General features: G+C 38.0%; 1 protein-coding gene across 3 annotated transcripts in view; it reads right to left on the minus strand.

Annotated features, from left to right (window-relative positions):
• The window catches only part of LOC127567730 (uncharacterized), a 50,505-nt gene that overhangs the window by 5,918 nt on the left and 25,891 nt on the right, over window positions 1-18,696 (minus strand). For all 3 annotated transcript variants that reach the window (XM_052010711.1, XM_052010708.1, XM_052010709.1), the window contains 8 exons: window positions 14,867-15,002; window positions 13,626-13,726; window positions 10,930-11,144; window positions 9,929-10,085; window positions 7,569-7,739; window positions 7,262-7,386; window positions 6,478-6,624; window positions 676-759 (listed from right to left, as the gene is read on the minus strand). In XM_052010711.1, coding sequence (XP_051866671.1) covers window positions 676-759; window positions 6,478-6,624; window positions 7,262-7,386; window positions 7,569-7,739; window positions 9,929-10,085; window positions 10,930-11,144; window positions 13,626-13,726; window positions 14,867-15,002 — 1,136 coding nt within the window. The remainder of the gene's footprint in view (window positions 1-675; window positions 760-6,477; window positions 6,625-7,261; window positions 7,387-7,568; window positions 7,740-9,928; window positions 10,086-10,929; window positions 11,145-13,625; window positions 13,727-14,866; window positions 15,003-18,696) is intronic.

Raw genomic sequence — 18,696 nt, forward strand, 5'->3', positions numbered from 1 at the left:
AGGTTGCGTTTAAAATCATTTTTGTATTAAGTAATTGCCTTTTTTAAATCGATCCATCAGACTGTAAGATTGATTTAATTATGTTTGTGTATAAGATTTAATTAAATTCTCAATCCTGCTATTGAGAGTGATCATGGAATTAAGACTAGCTGAACTCAAACTATCTAAATATGCTTCATTGTGAATTACAGAATTTGAGAATGCTGGAAACAGTTTACTATTTTTGACTTCCCCTCTATTTTGTCCTTAAGAGGTCCCTTGGTGTGAGGATGATGTGCTTCTACTCTAGTTCTGTGGCTTCTGAGGTAACTGATGAGGCTACTATGGGGGCCATAAACTCTGCCACAGGTGGGGCAGGTTCGTGGGTAGTTTAGGAGGTGATGTGCTCCCTCTGCCATTTACATCTTGTTATGTGCACTCATGTGGCTAATCCATCTGAAACATTTCTTGAAAATTTGATCACTTGATTCTGGCTCAAATTCAGTACTTTATGGTAAAAAAAAATCAATAATCCCATTTATACTAAATAGCCACAGTTATGGTGTATCAACTTAATCTTATTTGTTTAAAGGTTGGCACAACATGGTGGGCCAAAGGGCCTGTATTGTGCTGTACTGTTCTATGGTTCTATGGTAGGGTTAACATGTCCAAAATGTTATTCTTTTGCGTACTCACTAAATGGTATATTTTTGTTGTGCAAAATACTTGTGTTCATTCTCCTTCTCTGCAAATTCTGTCCATCTGATGATAAGGACAAGCCTGTTGAGGCAAAAAAGTTAAAAATATTAATAATCGCTTGACCAGAAAATTTTGCTGGAATCTGTTTGCTGGAATGAATCATTTCCCTTCTACTATTAAAATTCGAGTCTGTATTCAGTTCCTACTGATAAGATATAAACGAATCAGACAGAAGGTCTGCCTACAAACCAAGAGAATTTAGATAGATAAAACATATAAAATAAGTTATTCAGCCTCATGCAAGCATGTACACTACCCCAATTGCTTCAGCTCTGCACAATATTGCAGGCCTAGCAATCCAAATACTTTCACCCCTAGAACTCCATTTCATTACTCTCTGCATCTGATATTCCAAACAAGCCTTTTTGATGGTTTAGATCCAAGACACAAGTGGCATATTTCAAGCATGTTGGGTGTAGTTGTGAAATATTTTCAAATAGTAATAAATCTGAAGAATGCAAAAATGTACAAATATCACGTGGTTAATCTAAACTGAAATTTCTCTTGAAATTCTGATCACTTCATTCTGGCTTAACTTCATTGTTTTGTAGTGAAAAGCAATAATCTCATTTCAACTAAATAGCCACTTAAAGTTGTGTCATTTCATGTCTGCAATGTTATTCTTTCTCATACTCATACAAGGTGTATTATTGTTGCACATGAAATGTGTGCATTCTCCTTCTCTGCAACATATGCTTCCTATGAGAAACATCAAGAATTCCACCCTGAGAACACAGGGCAAGATTGGCTCAGATAATAAAATGATGTGAGTAATGGTGATTATTCACTGACACTGATTGCTTTAAACACAGCTGTATGGTTGCAGTCTAATTTCTAATGATAACAGTGTTCCCACAGCTCTTATTCCTTTGTTCTTAGAGTAAAGCAATCTGCTTCCGTTGGCAGCAACCTGTTTCCAGGTGACATCTCTCTACTCCTGCATAAGAGCAGTCTGGTAAAGGGTGACAACTGGCTGAGCACTGATTAGAATGGTCTGATGGTCCACGAAGATATAAAGACTTTGGGAGGCCTCTGCCTCAATGCGAGCAGTAATCTGCTTCACCAGTTTTTGCTGCACCATGGAAGTGTTAACAGCAGGTGGCTCCAAGGTAATACACCACTTTCAGAGTGGAAAAAACGTGCTCCTGCCTCTGCATAAACTCCTGTGAGTTGCTAGACTCGGACTCTCCAGTGCTCCTTCTCATTCTCTCACATGTTGTTAGGTGGGCCAAACGTTTCACCATATACACGTCTCTTCCTATCAGCATCATAAGAAAGACTGAATGTCCATGTCAGGAAGATATGCTATGTGCCTGTGATGCTGCTGCAAGTAATCAGAATCAGGTTTACTATCACTGACATATGTCGTGAAATTTGTTGTTTTGCGGCAGCAGTTCAGTGCAAAGACATAAAAATTACTATGAGTTACGGAACTAAATAAATAGTGCAAAAAAGGAATAACAAGGTAGTGTTCATGGATCATTCAGAAATCTGATGGAGGAGGAGAAGAAGCTTTTTCTGAAAGTTGAGTGTGGGTCTTCAGGCTCCTGTACCTCCTCTGTGATGGTAGTAATGTGAAGAGGGCATGTCCTGGATGGTGAGGGTCCTTAATGATGGATACCACCTTCTTGAGGCACTGATGGCGGGGAGGGTTGTGCTCGTGATGGAGCTGGCTGAGTCTACAACCCTGTGCAGCCTCTTTTGAACCTGATCATTGGAGCCTCCATACCGGGCGGTGAAGCAACCAGTCAGAATGCTCTCCACCGTACATCTGTAGCAATTTGCAAGAGTGTTTGGTGACATACCAAATCTCCTCAAACTCCTAATGAAGTAGAGCCACTGGCGTGCCTTCTTCCTGATTGCATCAATGGGTTGGGCCCAAGATAGATCCTCCGAGATGTTGACGCCCAGGAACTTGAAGCTGCTCACCCTTTCCACCGCTGACTCCTCAATGAAGACTGGTGTGTGTTCTTCCAACTTCCCCTTCCTGAAGTCCACAATCAATTCTTTGGTCTTGCTGACATTGAGTGCGAGGTTGTTGTTGCGGCACCACTCAAGTAAGTTTTTCGTTGCACCTGTGCATTTATCTACTTCTGCATATGACAATGAACTTGACTTTGACTTTGAGAAGCCATTCTCCTCCGCTCCCCCCCACCCCCACCCCCATGCCTCACTACAGATATTTCATCAGAGAATAGCAGTACAGACACTCCCAGCAGTACTGTCATGGAGGATTACGTGGGGCAGTCCATCTTCCAAACCCGCACCGGCAATGCTCCCCGACTCTTTCTCCGCTACATTCACGACTGCATTGGTGCTGCTTCCTGCACCCGTGCTGAGCTCATCAATTTCATCAACTTCGCTACCAACTTCCACTCCCTCCTCCCTCAAATTCACTTGGTCCATCTCTGACACCTCTCTGCCCTTTCTTGATCTCTCTGTCTCCATCTTGGGAGACAGATTATCCACTGACATCTTCTACAAACCCACTGACTCCCACAGTTACCTTGACTGCACCTCCTCCCATCCTGTCACTTACAAGGATGCAATTCCCTTCTCTCAGTTCCTCTGTCTCTGCCACATCTGTTCTCATGATGAGGCTTTCCACTTCAGGACATCTGAGATGTTCTCTTTTTTCAGAAAACAGGTTTCCCCTCCACTGCTACCAATACAGCCCTCACTTGCATCTCTTCTACTTCCTGCACGTCTGCCCTCACCTCATCTCCCCCCACCCCCAGACATAACAGGGATAGAGTTCCCCTTGTCCTCACCTATCACCCTACAAGCCTACACATCGAACATATCATACTCCACAACTTCCGCCATCTCCAACGGGATCCCACCATCAGGCACATCTTCTTCTCCCCTACCCTCCCTGCTTTCCACAGGATCACTCTCTCTATGACTCCTTTGTCCACTTGTCCCTCCCCATTGATCCCCCTCCAGGCACTTAACCCCTGCAACTGCGCTAAGTGTTACACCTGCCCCTACACCTCCCCCCTTCACCACCATTCAGGGCGCCAAACAGTCCTTCCAGGTGAGGCAGCACTTCACATGTGAATCCATCGGTGTCATTTACTGCATCTGGTGTCCCCGATGTGGCCTCATCTATATCAGTGAGACACGATGCGGATTGAGGGATCGCTTCGTCGAGCACCTTCGCTCTGTCCGCTGTAACAGCCAGGATCTCCCAGAGTCCAGCCATTTTAATTCCACTTCCCATTCCCACATCAACATGTCTGTTCGATTGTCCATTTCCCTCCGTAGATTCTGCCTGACCCACTGAGTTCCTCCAGCATTTTGCGTGTTGTTCCAGGTTTCCAGCATCTGCAGTCTCTTTTGCGCCCCCAGCAGTACTGTGGCTGATTAGAAAGGAATCCTTTAAGGGCTGAAGCCCACATATCAATCAGTGCACGAATAGGTTAGCAGGTACCCATTAATCAATATAAACAGCACACCAAGAAGATAACAGCAATGATCAAAAAAGGGAAAGACATTTTTTTTGGAGCAAACACAATTGACTTCCATGTCGAGATTGCACCGGCATAAAAAGGCACAGGTTAACCTCTTTTGAAAGAATACTGGAATGAAGCCCCATTTCTAAAAACAACTGTATTTTCTAACTGAATGATAAGTCATTCTTTTTCAGTTATGCCTACTCTGCAGACCATGTCCAACCTCACATCAAATACCATTCATTTACACTTCCATGTTTAATTGTTATTGCACTCCCTGACTTGCATTTGCTTTTAGCCTGGAAAAATCTCAGTTTTAAAATTCTCATCCCAGTCTTAAAGTTAATCGATAACTTCACCCCCGCCACCTCCCAATCTCTATATGTCCCTCTAAGCCCTTGAACATTCTTTGAAGGTCCTCCAATTCTTACCTTCACATTCCTGACTTTAATTGCTCCAACACAAAATTCCCTTTCCAATTCTTTCCACTTTTTAACAATAACAATTTGTATTGACATAGCACCATTAAGGTAATCAACATCCCAGGATACTTCACAGCAACATTATCAAACAGAATTTGAGTCTGAATCGAGAGGGAAATAAACAGATTGGCTTTAGGAGCATCTTGAGAAAAGGGAGTAGAGAAATGGAAAGGTTTAGAGTGAGAATTCAGTGCTTAAAGTTTAAATAACTGAAGGTAAACATCTTTCATAAATGTGCATGATTCTTAAAAAATCTGTTGTGACAAAATTTACAAAAATTTCATTAATCCGGCACACTGGGACTTTGGTGCTGGACTAGAAGACTTTCTGGACTATTGCATTTGATTCCTATTAATATTGCAAAACACTTTTAATTAACTTTTTTTAGATGTTGCACACAAGCATAATATATTTTCTACTGAACTCAGTAAATTTAAAGGGAGCATGGGAAACAAGACCCTGATGAATTTCAAGGGAGGCTGAGAAACACAACTACATGAGTTTCGAGGGAACACAGGAAGCAGGACCTGGTAAATTTAAAGGGAGGAAAGGGGCATGAGAATGTGGGGCCCTGTTGTGTGAAAGGGAACGCGGAAACTGGGGTCCTGGTGTGTGAGAGGGAACATGGGAATCAGCACCCAGTGAGCCAGATGCCAAACCATCAGTCTCCTTAACTAGTATAAGATATCTTTATTAGTCACATGTACATCGAAACACACGGTGAAATACATCTTTTGCATAGAGTGTTCTGGGGGCAGCCTGCAAGTGTCAACACGTTTCCGGCGCCAACATAGCATGCCCACAACTTCCTAACCTGTATGTCTTTGGAATGTGGGAGGAAACCCACGCAGACTCGGGGAGAACGTACAAGCTCCTTGCAGACAGTGGCTGGAATTGAACCCGGGTCGCTGGTGCTGTAATAGCGTTAAACTAACCGCTACACTACCATGCCTACCACTATGTTAGTGTATTATCAGTTTTACTGTTCAAGAGTTAACAAAAATTATTTTACACAGTAATTCAAATATTTGTCTTAGCAATGTAACTGATATTTGCTTTTGAGTCCACAAGTCTAAAATTACTTTCCAGATTATTGCCAGGTAGGCAAATGCAGCTCTTATTCTCTGCCAACAACAAGCTAAAAGCTGCAGTGAGGACAACTATTATCTTCTTGTTTCTTTCTCAATAAATCTTGCACAGGACACTATCAAGTATCCATAAATGTTCTATTCTTTTTCAGTTATCTGCTGAGTGAATTTTCATTTTACATCCATTCACTGAAATGTTTATTCCAATATTTGTGCTTCCCCAGTTTTGGCCTCTTAAGCTACCTGACTTTAATCTCTGCACAACTGCATCTCTTGGCAGCTGTACCTTCAGTGCCTAAGCCTCATACCTTTGGAATTCCCTCTCTACCTTTTTTGCAACCTTTTTTACTTGACACTCCTAAAGCCTTCCTTCAAGTTTTGCTTGAGATTTGCAACTTCTTGTTGCAGATCCATGATTTATTCACTTAAACAGAAGAATAAGTAAATCAGTATATCTAAGTACACTCACTGCATGATCTTATTAATGGTATTGTACTTCATAAAATGTATGTATAACTGAAAAACATTTAGTTTGTAGACTCATTTTACACCTGCCCACCTTAACTGTGTTTTTACTCAATTAAAAAATCAAAATGAGCTGATCTACAGACATTGCATTCAACCCTGTTAAAATGAATATCTTATAATTTGTACTGCCTGCTTTTATTTTCATTGATAATCAAAGGCAGTTAGTGAGTTTTGAATGACTATTACCTTTATGTGAACCTTCTGACCAGGAACTGTTTGATTTGTAGTTTCTGGAATAAGTTTGTCTATGGTGAGCTGTTCTTGATGTCTCTAAGAAACTTTGTTTTGAGTGCACAGATGCTTCTGTGTCAGAAAAAAAATCCATTCCACTGCCTTTATTGAAAACAAAAGTTCATTTTACTGATCACATATAAATTAGATAATAATAAAAGTAACTTTTATCATGTATTTTAGAATGGGTGTAACTCTTCTTTCACATGCAATAAATTCTAATCTTTTACACAAGAAATGCACCACTTTTAACTCCATATAAACAGAAATTCTGGCCCTTTGGTCTTAAGAGTGAATATTTCCACAACAAAGTCCAAATTACCAAAAAAGTGCCTGAAATCAATAGATTCTCCTAAAATGCCATCATGTTCTTGACAATGTTGAGAAATAATGTAAGTCAACATTAATGTTCATTAAATAACTATATTTGTGAGCTTTTTGGAATCTATTTTATCATATATTCAGGAATATATGATAAAATGTAGCATATTTAAACACTTCCATAGAAACAGAAAATGCTGGAAACATTGAGCAGGCCAGACAGCATCTGTGGAAAGAAAAAAGAGTTAACGTTCCAGATTGAAGATTCGTTGTCAGCACTGGGTCTTGGACCCGAAACATTAATTCTATTGCTCTTTCCACAGATCCTGCCTGATCTGCTAAGTGCTTCCAGCACTTTTTGTCTTCATTTATATTTCTGGCATCTGCAGTTTTTTCATTTCCAGATTTAAACACTTACTTAGTTCAGCATCTGAAGCATCATCATCTGTTCGTAGCCAAGTAGAGTGCCCTCTTTTATGGTGTTTTAAACTATTGTTGGTTAATTTAACACGGTCCACACTTTCACCATTGAAAGAAAAAGAACTTGAACATAAAGCAGAAGTAAAGATCTTAATATAAATCTTAATATTAAAAATGTCATAATCAAAATATTAGCCAGTGGCTTCCAAAATCACTCCATTGCATCAATAATTTCAGTCTATGGACCATTCATATAATAGCTATATTTCTTAATAAAAACAATGAAATATTGACAATGATTTTACCTTCTAGATGAAGTTTTCTTTCTACAACATGATGTGATGTTGTGGCCTTGTTTCTGTAATAGAGGTTCAAAGACCTTTTTTGTCTTGGGGTCATTGGATAATTTGGAGAGACTTTCCTCCAATTTTTGCTTGAGTTTTGCAACTTCTTGTTGCAGTTCCATGATTTCTTCACTTAAGCAGAAGAATAAGTAAATCAGTATATCTAAGTGTAATCTTTGCGTGACCTCATTAAAGGTATTATATTTCATACAATTCATGTATATTTTAAATGTATATTTGTAGACACCTGCCCACCTTAACTGTGTTTGTGCTCAACTAAAAAAGCAAAATGAATTGATCTACAGACACTGTATCTAGCACAGTAGAATCACAAAATCATAAGGTAAGCATAAAAAAGATCGTTGGACAAATCTTATTTAATCCGTTCAGTAAGACCTTGAACTCCCCTCTCTGAAGATCTAATTGATTCTTAAATGATCCCAGTTGTTTCTTTCCACAGCTCTGCTCAGGTCTATTCCTAATGTCAGTAACTTGATGCAGGAATTAAAAGCTTAATTGCTTTATTAAGCAGGTATCTTCCTTGCCCAATTCACACAATTTGATTTATGCTACTATTCTGGATTAGCTTTATCCACTTCATTCATGACCTTTCATTTCTATAATATCACCTCTTCTACACCTCAGTTCCAGGCTGAGGTGCAGAGTCTTTTCAATCTTTTGTTATAGTCTAGACCTCTAATAATAGAGATCAGTCCTGTACAGCCAACCTTCATGTTTGAGGAGTTCTCTTGTCCCTCGACATCTGTTACTAAATATTAAGCAGAGCACACTACTATAACCATGTCCATAGATCAATGTCTGTTGGCTTTAAAGGTTGCTGGTTTACTTTGGTTGACATACTGAACGTTCAATCAACTTGATTCTTCAAAGTCTAGATATATTTCAACCCAGTTCATAGAGTATATGTTTCCAGTTTTTCCATCCCTTTTGTCTGCATTAAATTTTAGCTGAAATTGTTCAACCCACTCACATATCTTGATTACTTCATCCAATTGTTTTTTAGGCCTCCTAACTATAAAGCACTATTCCTCTTAACTTGGTGCCAATTTGATCACTTTATATTGATTAGATATTAGATATCTTTATTAGTCATATGTACATCGAAACACACAGTGAAATACATCTTTTGCGTAGAGTGTTCTGGGGGCAGCCCGCAAGTGTCGCCATGCTTCCAGTACCAACGTAGCATGCCCACAACTTCCTAACCCGTACGTCTTTGGAATGTGGGAGGAAACCGGAGCACCCGGAGGAAACCCACACAGACACGGGGAGAACGTACAAACTCCTTACAGACAGCAGCTGGAATTGAACCTGGGTCACTGGAGCTGTAATAGTGTTATGCTGACCGCTACGCTACTGTGACTATTTGAGGTTATTGTTGCTCATTACAAATACCAGTATTCCCATTGCTGAATCTTGTGATATGCACAGTTCTCCACATGTCCCATCCCACATGGCATTACACTTCTGTTGATTCTTTTTTTTCACACTAGGAAATCTGTCATACATTCTTGCATTTGTGCTGAGCTCCCATTGTTTTGAATTTACTATACCCTTAGGTAACTAAGTTTCGCATGGCAGGGTGTTCTCTAGTTAGAGGACTTGCTTAAACTCCGGATTAAATTCTAATTATTTCTGCACAGTTTTTAAGAATTGTCCCTCTAAGAAAATAAACACAAATATAGTTACCCAAATATGCTTATAGTTTCAAATTGTGCACAATACATCCATCAAGTTCAATCTTTGTTCAAAGAATGCTATGCTCAAACTAATTTATGCAATGTATATCTTGCTTTCTGCAATACACAATACTAACATATTTGCTTTTCTGTGAAAGGATATATGTCTGTTAACTTGTTTAGTAGGGAGTCTTTATGTGCATTAAAATATAGATAATAATTGCAATCAGACCTGTTTTTATACTTTAGATATTAACAATCAATAGAAAATACTTCAGTTTTGCATGTCTATAACTAAATGTGACTATACAATATGAATCTTATTTGAAGATCACAAGAAACAGCAAGTTAATTATAAAGATATATATATTCAGTCAATCAAGCAATTAAAATTTCCCACATTAATTCAATTGCTGCTATTTTAACTATCATATACTGGACAACTGAATCACTAACCCAGCAATGCTTATAGTAAATGAAAATTTAAGTGGCTGATATTTTTACTTATTTGGCATGGTACAAAGTATATTGATAAATATATTTTATATCATGCCACTGACCATTTAATGGTAAACTTAGTTGATCATGTTGAATTTTAAATTCAGATAAAATCCCACTTACTTTCTTGTAGAAGATGGCTGAGATAAACTTTCATTTTTCTTTATGTCACACTTAGTCTGCTGAAGAGATATCTTAGGTGTGCACTGTTGAGGGTTTGGTAATGGTATGTGATCATCTGAGTACTCAGTAAGAAAATCCAGTTGCAGGAATGCTTCTCCTACAATGATAAATTCAAGTACAATGCAACTGGTTTGCAGTTCAAGAATGCAATAAAAGTTGTTAATTTGCTAGCTAATATACTGCCGAAGAAAGCTGACATACATAAAGGATGTGAAAATTTTGTTGCTGAAGATTCTTGGCACTTTTCCACTCCTCTTTATATTACTGTTTTTGTATTAAGTGGAAGATCAAATAATCTAATTGCCTATGCTGCCACAGTAGTGGATGTGATTCATTCACCACTTTTTTTTATATAGTGTTAGTTTCATGCTTTAAGGTATAAAATCAGGATCTTTCAAATAAAAGTGGGATTAGAGTAGTAAACTACCAACACAAAAAATGAAAATATTGCGAATAACTAGGATATACTTGCTACTGCAATAATGAAACTAATTTGTAACATGAAATAGCTTCATTTATTTTACTGTATTAGTGTATTAAACTTTTAAAAACTTGTAATTGTAAGATCCTCTTAAAAGAAAAAAATGCAATGGGTAGTTTGAAGCTATATACTTTTGTTAATCCAGTTACACATTGCAAAACCCAATCGAATTCTGTTTCAGTGTATTTTTGTAGAAATTGATAAGGAAACTTTATTGTTTACCCACTGACAAATTGCATTACATGGTTTTCTTAATGCAGCCTGCGAAAGTGGCATTTTTTGAAACATTTACAGATAGGGCTTTATGAATACTTTTGTTACATATCTGATAAAGATAAATTAAGTCGATTTAAACTGTGTACACAAGAACGTCAGCAAATAGACTAATTAATAATACATTAAAACAAATTACCAAGTTTTGATCATCACAATCGAAAAATTAGCTTTTTTGCCCTATTACCTTGTTGCGCTGGAGGATCAGCTACATCGATTATGGGTTTATGCCAGTTGAATGAAGCAGTACAGCCTGATGGAACAGCCATCTGAAGTAACTGCCTTACTTTGTTATTACCCACTTCATTTATATTTTCATCTGTGTGTATGGATGATGGCTCCCCGTTTGCATTATGTAATTTTAGCTTAGAGGAAGACATTTGTTCACAAAGGCTTGAGTTTCTGAATAGAATATGAAAAAGCGTTTTTAAAAAGGTTAGCATGTAATTAATTATATACTACTTAAAACCTTGGCATGTCATATGTATTAATTTAGAATTTCCAATTATGTTACTTACTTAAGGAAAGGATTAATTTACAGTAATCTACAAAACATCATTTTTCTACATATTTAGCTTTTTGGCAGTTTTAAACTGGATTGAGGCAAGGTAATATCCTTGCATGCAAAGGTGTTCCAACTGGAAGATCCTTTCCAATTTACAAACAAGGTTGGTTCGTTAGTGTTGCTTATGACCCCGCATCATCAAAGTTGGTCTTGTGCTGCCAAGCTTTTTCCTCCATTAGTCTATCTTTCTCTACCTCCCATGACACAGCATTCAGTAACACCAAACTGATCCAAAGGACCAATGAGCTACCTCAGAAAGCTGGACATGCCAGTACAGAAAGTTGGAATTAGTTAGATCAGGCTTGAAATTAGGAAGACGCTGAATATCTGGCTTCTGGCAGGCAGTGAATCCATGTTAGTCTTAAATACAAGATGAAGTCTTTATCCTGTACTCACTTTCACTCAGAATGTTTAATTGATAGTGACAGTTTGGAATCTTTGGAGGAGTATAAATCACTAAAAGGTGATGCAACAGTTACAAATAATGAAAATATTAATCAGATGTTGGCTTTAAATTCAAGAGGTTGGCAATTTAATAAAGTTGCTGCTTTTAGTTTTCAGAGCCTTGGTCAGACCTCATCTGGAATACAGCCTTCAATTGTGGACACAAGCCTCAGGAAAAATGTATTAGCTCTGCAAACTCCTCTGGATGATAACAGGGTTTACTTGGTTAAATAAATGTGCATTATGTTCCATTGAGGACAGGTCAAAGTATGATCAATTTGAGTTGTTTATAAAACACAAAGCAATTCAAAGGGTGGTAACTGGAAAAGTATTTCCTCTTCAGGTGGAACCAGATCAAAAGGTATTATGTTAGAATTGGAGTTGTAATGCAGTAATGTAACAGGAAGCACTTTGTTAGCAAATGTTAATGAAGATTAGAACTCACTTTCCTCACAGAAAGAGGATCCTAGACCAATTAACGTGTTCAAGATAGAGACTGAAAGATGTATACCAGATAATAGTATCTAGATGGAGCAAAGATGGGTAAATGGAATTCAACTAAAGATCTAACAAAACCTGATTATGAAGTTGAACAAGCTGGAAGGACTGATTTATGATTGTTTTTCCTATGTTCTTATGTTACGTCTAGTAACTTAAGAAATAGGAGAAGAAACAAGCCACTCACCTTTGATTCCCTTTATACCTAAAATTCTATTTACTTCTGACTTGAATATATTCAATGACTAAGCGTCCACTTTGGTCAAGACTTTCAAAGATTCAATAGCCTCTGGGTGAAGAAATAAATTTTTCTCATTTCAATCCTTAATGGCTGATCCTTTATTTTGAATCCCTAGTTCCAGACATCCCAGTCAGAGGAAACAATATCCCTGCATCTGTCCTGTCAAGCACCATAAGACTTTTTCACATTTCAATGAGATCATCTTTCATTCTTCTAAAATCAAAAGAGTATGGGTCCAGTCTGATTAACCTCCCCTCATACAACATAGCTGCCATCTCAGAAATCAGTCTAATCTCTCACAACTGCAATATGTTTCTCAATTATCAATAAAAAAAAATTACATTCACATGTATTATGGTCTCTCTTGATACTATTCTTAGTTGTATTTCACCTGAGCTTCAAACGCTTTCCAGAAGTGCTCAAGAGGGTGGTCTGGAAGATTGTTTAACTTTGAAATCAATGCAAGCTGCTATTTTGTTTAATTGTTAATAAATAATGTATTCTACAGACTAACTGTCATGATTTCAACTATTGTTGATGTTGGTATATGTCAGTAGTAGACTGGGTCAGATTGACCCTTTTTTAAATATACAATGTTATCTGAAATATTGGCAGTTGCCAATGATTTCTTCACAGTGGCAATCATCCCAAAAATTCATGTTGGTCTTTCCTGGCTTTCTAGATTTACACAGTGTTTTAGTCACTTAAAAAAAATTCTTGGATATCTGATATTCTAACTGAGTTGGGTAACAAAACCAGAGAGGGAAATTCCATTTCTGTCATTAACATTTATCACTTCAACCAAGTAATGAATTCACCAAAAAAATCTATTTAGTCATATTAAAACCATAGTGAGAATTTTCTAAATTTTAGAAAGCAAGAAAGGGTGTCAATATAAAAGGGGCCCTTTAATAATCTAGATTTATAGGTTTGTAAGAATGAAATTCAAGCTTTATTCAAAATAGATTCAATTCTAATATAAACGTGAAATATTGTAGGAACTAGAAATATAAAATTTAATCAAAAATGCTAGAAATACTAGCATTTTCAGGAAGCATGTTGATTATTTCCATGTACATTGAGCATGTAGTTGCATTTTGTTTGGTGGTTTCAAATTCAAGAATCCTATAAATACCTTTCCATTTGTGGTTGGTCAGAATCCAATGTTTGTGTAGCAGTAGTAGGTCTGCCGCCTTCTGATGTACCAAACCCACTGTCAGGTAAGAGTATCTGTTGCTACCAGTGGAATATACAAAATTACATATGGGTTAAACACAAAAATCATTTTAAATATATTTTATTTTAGAAGACATTTGCATTTTAAACTAGGTCACAATTGAAGAGAAGATTATAATTAACATGACATTGATTTTGGCTCTGAGAAGGGAGTGTGCCATGAAATTGGACACAAACGACAAGAGGAGAGAGGCCATTAAACCTCTAGGAATGCATTTAATGAGAACTGGGACCCACACATGCAGTAATTGATCACAGGTTGATTCTCCTGTTCAATGATCTCACAATTTGAAAAGGTAAACAAATGCTATAAACTTTTCTATGCAGAACAATAGTGTGGTAATCTTGCACACATTCTAATAGCTCCTTCAGAGCAATCTTGAAATCCTTAGTGTATATCATTCACCTTCTTTCTCAGTTATGGTTGGTGTCCATCTACAAAATCATCCATTTAAGTGCTATTCATCCATAATAACTTACAGTTCAGGTGGAAACTCTAGAATTGAAATAATAACATCTATTCTCTTCACAGATGCTCCCTCTGTGATGCTGCTTCCTATATTTTCTGTTTATTTTAAATAATTTACATATGTTTCATACTGTAGAGAGAGGGGAGAGATTTAATAGGAATCTGAGGGGCAACTTTTTCATCTAAAGGGTGGTCAGTATATGGAATGACCTGCCAGAGGAAGTGATTGAGGCAGGTACATTAACAACATTTATTAAAAGGCACCTGGACAGGTACATGGATAGGAAAGGTTTAGAAGGATATGGGTCAAATGCAGGCAAATGGGAATCTTGGTTGGTATGGACCAGTTGGGCCAAAAGGCCCATTCCTGTGCTGTATGACTCTAAAGTTCAAAGATTTCCAATGCACTTTATGGTAGTTATTCATGGTAGCGATGCCTCTCAGAATTTCTTTTCTAGCAACATTCTTGGAAAATGAAGATAAATAGAATATTTAATGCATACAAGTCATTAGAGGAATTCGCATTTCCTGAATTCATCTTTGGATTCTGAGGCAAATTCTGCATTGTGACTTCCTCACTGCCCTTCAGCAAAGTTCCCCACTGTGTGCACAAGATTACTGACTTTACCCTTAAATGCTTATGAAAAAAAGGCATACTGTGTCATGCACACCTTAAATTCATTCACTAATTCCTGTCCCCGGAATGAGATGTTTTGTAATTCTGAAGTTCCATTCAAAGATAAATCAGCAAGATATACTGAAGAATTAATATTATTCTTGGCTTTTGTTGGTACAATAGGAGATTTCCTATAATGGACAAAGAAAGATGAATGAACATGATATTGGGGTACTTAAGTATTTGTTATCTATATACAGACCGTCCCCGGGTTACAAATGCCTGACTTATGGATATCCTTACATACGAAAGAGCTCCCATATCATCAAGTTCAAAAGTCCAACATATGTACATGTGTTTGTTCCTACCATTGGCAGAATAAGTTTCCTCTCTCGACTTTTAGTAATTGTTCTTTCTTGTCAGTCTTTTGTGCTTTTCATGCCATTCATTACAATGCAGTGGAGGTATAGTTACGATAATCGAGTGATTTTTTTTGTGTATTTTCCAATTTACTGACAAAATTGATTTATGGACATTTGTAAAAATGGAACCCATTTGTTACGCAAGATGGCCTTAGATGAACTGTTTCAGAAAGTGGTTCCTGCAGAAACTTTGAAATTGTGACCATGTTTTCATACATTAGGGCTATTGGGCCATAACTAACCAGTGCAATTTTCTTGGAGATATAGTTCTATTTTTAAATGCTGTGGCTCTGCATCCTTCTGTCGGTTATTTTTCTTCAGGCACCTTCAGTTGTTATTGAGACTTGCCATTTCAAACTTTAACCTGCTACAGAATGAAAAGAATGCTGTTTTGTTTCATCAGAGTTTCAAAGGCAGAATGAAGTTCCAATCATTTCCTTTTCCAGATTCCAGGAAGGCAGAAAGGTACTCAAGGACGAAATCAGGAAAGCAAAAAAGGGGCATGAGATAGCTCTGGCAAAGAAGATTAAGGAAAATCCAAGGAGATTTTATACTAAGGGAAAAAGATTGACTAGAGAGGGAATAGGGCCCCTCAAAGACCAAAGGGGATGCCTTTGTGTGGAGCCACAGGAGATGGGAAAGGTCCTTACTGAATATTTCTCCTGTTTTTACCATGGAGAAAGACATGAAAACTTCAGAAGTAGGAAAAGTAAATGGGAAGGTCTTGGGGACAGTCCGCATTACAGTAGAGGAGGCGCTGGATGCCTTAAAAGGTATGAAGGTAGACAAATCTCCAAGGCCTGACCATGTATATCCAAGAACACTGTGGGAGGCTTGAGAAGAAATTGCGGGAGCACTGGCTGAGATGTTTGCATCATTGTTAGTCATGGATGACATGCCGGTAGACTGGAGGGTAGCGAATGTTTAAGAAGGGCGGCAAAGAAAAACCTGGGAACGATAGATAAGTAAGTCTAACATCTGTAGTAGGTGAGTTACTAAGGTTCCACATGGTAGGCTGCTCTGGCATGGAATCCAGGGAGAGCTGGTTAATTGGCTACACAATTGGCTTGATGGTATAAAGCAGAGGGTGATAGTAGAAGGTTGTTTCTCGGATTGGAGGCCCATGACTAGTGGTGTGCCTCAGGGGTTGGTGCTGGGCCCATTGTTGTTTGTCATCCACATCAATTATTTGGATATGAATGTACAGGCCATGGTTAGTAAGTCTGCAGATGACACTAAAATAGGTGGTATAGTGGACAATGAAGAAGGTCATCAAAAATTACAGGGGAATCTTGATCAGCTGAGTAAGTGGGCTGAGGAATGACAAACGGAGTTTAATTCTGATAAGTGCGAGGTGTTGCATTTTGGAAAGTCAAATCCAGGTAGGACTTTCACAGTGAATGGCAGGACCCTGGGGAGTGTTGTAGAACAGAGGGACCTTGGAGTACAAGTATGTGGTTCACTGAAAGTGGAGTCACAAGTAGACAGGGTGGTGAAGAAGGTTTTTGGCATGCTAGCCTTCATAAGTCAGGGCATTGAGTATAAAAGTTGGGAGGTCATGGTGAAGTTGTACAAGATACTGGTGAGGCTGTATTGTGTTCAGTTTTGGTTGTCCTGCTATAGGAAAGATGTTTTTAAACTGAAAAGAGTGCAGAAAAGATTTACAAGGATGCTGCCAGGACTTGAGGGACTAAGTTATAGGGAGAGGTTAGATAGGCTAGGATTTTATTCCTTGGAGCATAGGAGACTGAGAGGTGTTCTTATAGAGGTGTACAAAATCATGAGGCACATAGATAGGGTGAATGCACTCAGTCTTTTTCCCCCAGAGTTGGGGAATCAAGAACTAGAGGGGCATAAATTTAAGATGAGAGGGGAAAGATTTAATAGGAACTTGAGGGGCAACTTTTTTTTTACAGAAAGGGTAGTGTGTATGTGGAATCAGCTGCCAGAGGAGGTGGTTGAGGCAGGTACAATGACAATTTTTAAAAGACTATTGGACAGGTACATGGATTGGAAAGGTTTAGAAGGTTATGGGCCAAACACTGGCAAATGGTACTAGCTTGGATGGGGAATCTTGCTCAGTATGGACCAGTTGGGCCAAAGGGCCTGTTTCTGTGCTGTATAACTCTATTATGTCTTTTTGCATGTGATTAACAAGTTCCTGCATCTCTGGGAATAACAGACGTATATCAGGTGCTAGTTTAGGTGGATTGAACTGTTCTTGCATGAATATTTTGCTTGTGCATTCACTGCTGGAAAATTCCAGTGGCTCAAGGCATTGTGCGCTACAGAATAGGGCTTCCACTAGGAAAAGCTTTCCCTTCCATCTCCAGGCATCCCACTGCAATGCTTTGCCAGGCTGGCTGACTGGTCAAGCAAGTGACCGAAGATTAGAAGGTTGGGCCAAAAGGTTGGTGGACTGGTCTAGCTGGGAGGTTGGTATGTGGGTTTGGTCAGCAGGATAGCAGAGGGCATAATTGTAACTGCTCTGCTGCCAGGAATTATTAGGGTTGGACAGTGGGTGATGGTGCTGGATTCCATTGGATAGGATATGCTGAGGCAGCTCCCTTATAATTAAAGCTGAAGCAAGGTCTGACAAACACTGCAAAGACATTTTTCTGTGTGAGTGCATATGGCATGCATGATGGATGAAAATCCACCTGTGCAGTACATAACATTAGATGTGCATGTCCGAACTGCTTTGAGATTAGTTTGTCCAATGCATAGAGGGCCTGGAAGTAAAATCACAGGCTTTGAGCAACTTGCTGAATGTCCACAATTTTCTTTTATGTTTTATTTTGCATTGAAATTGAATTGCTAAGATATAAAAATGTTGCACTTGATGATTCAATTTCTAGGCACTGCAGTCTATTCCTGATAAATCAATCACTTATTGAGTAACTGATTTATCACGTAGCAGTGTGGGAATTTATTGTAAAGATGTTATCAACAAATGGCATATTAATTTAACAATTTTGAATTTAAAGCTTGAACTTACACAATTGGTTCGTTAAACTGCAGATCAACTTTAAGAAAATACAGATTAAAGAAAAATAACAAAAAAAAATTTTTCATTTCTCATACTAAGGTGTTTAAATACTTACAATCCAAATATAAATTTAGTATGTTTCTTTGCAAATATATAACAGTACCTAACAGTATAAATTTGTAAATTTTAGTTTGTAGATTTTACTCATTGTTCTAAGATCCTGCTTCATTTATTTTTCATTGTTATTTGCTCTTGGTTCCAAGATAGAACCACAAACTTCACTTTCAAATGTTTGTTTAGGTTAGACAGGCACCCAAAGATTGCTGTTTATTTTACCGTCAGCCATTAAGAAATCTGACATCTTGAAATATGTATTCAGGTCTTACTCAGGAAATTGAAAATGCATGTGAACTGTAGAGAGGTGGGGAGTCAGAGGCTTAACAAAATAATCACCAGGAACTAATCTCTGAAGAA

This window comes from Pristis pectinata, chromosome 3 (genome assembly GCF_009764475.1).
Source record: "Pristis pectinata isolate sPriPec2 chromosome 3, sPriPec2.1.pri, whole genome shotgun sequence".
Classification (NCBI taxonomy): domain Eukaryota; kingdom Metazoa; phylum Chordata; class Chondrichthyes; order Rhinopristiformes; family Pristidae; genus Pristis; species Pristis pectinata.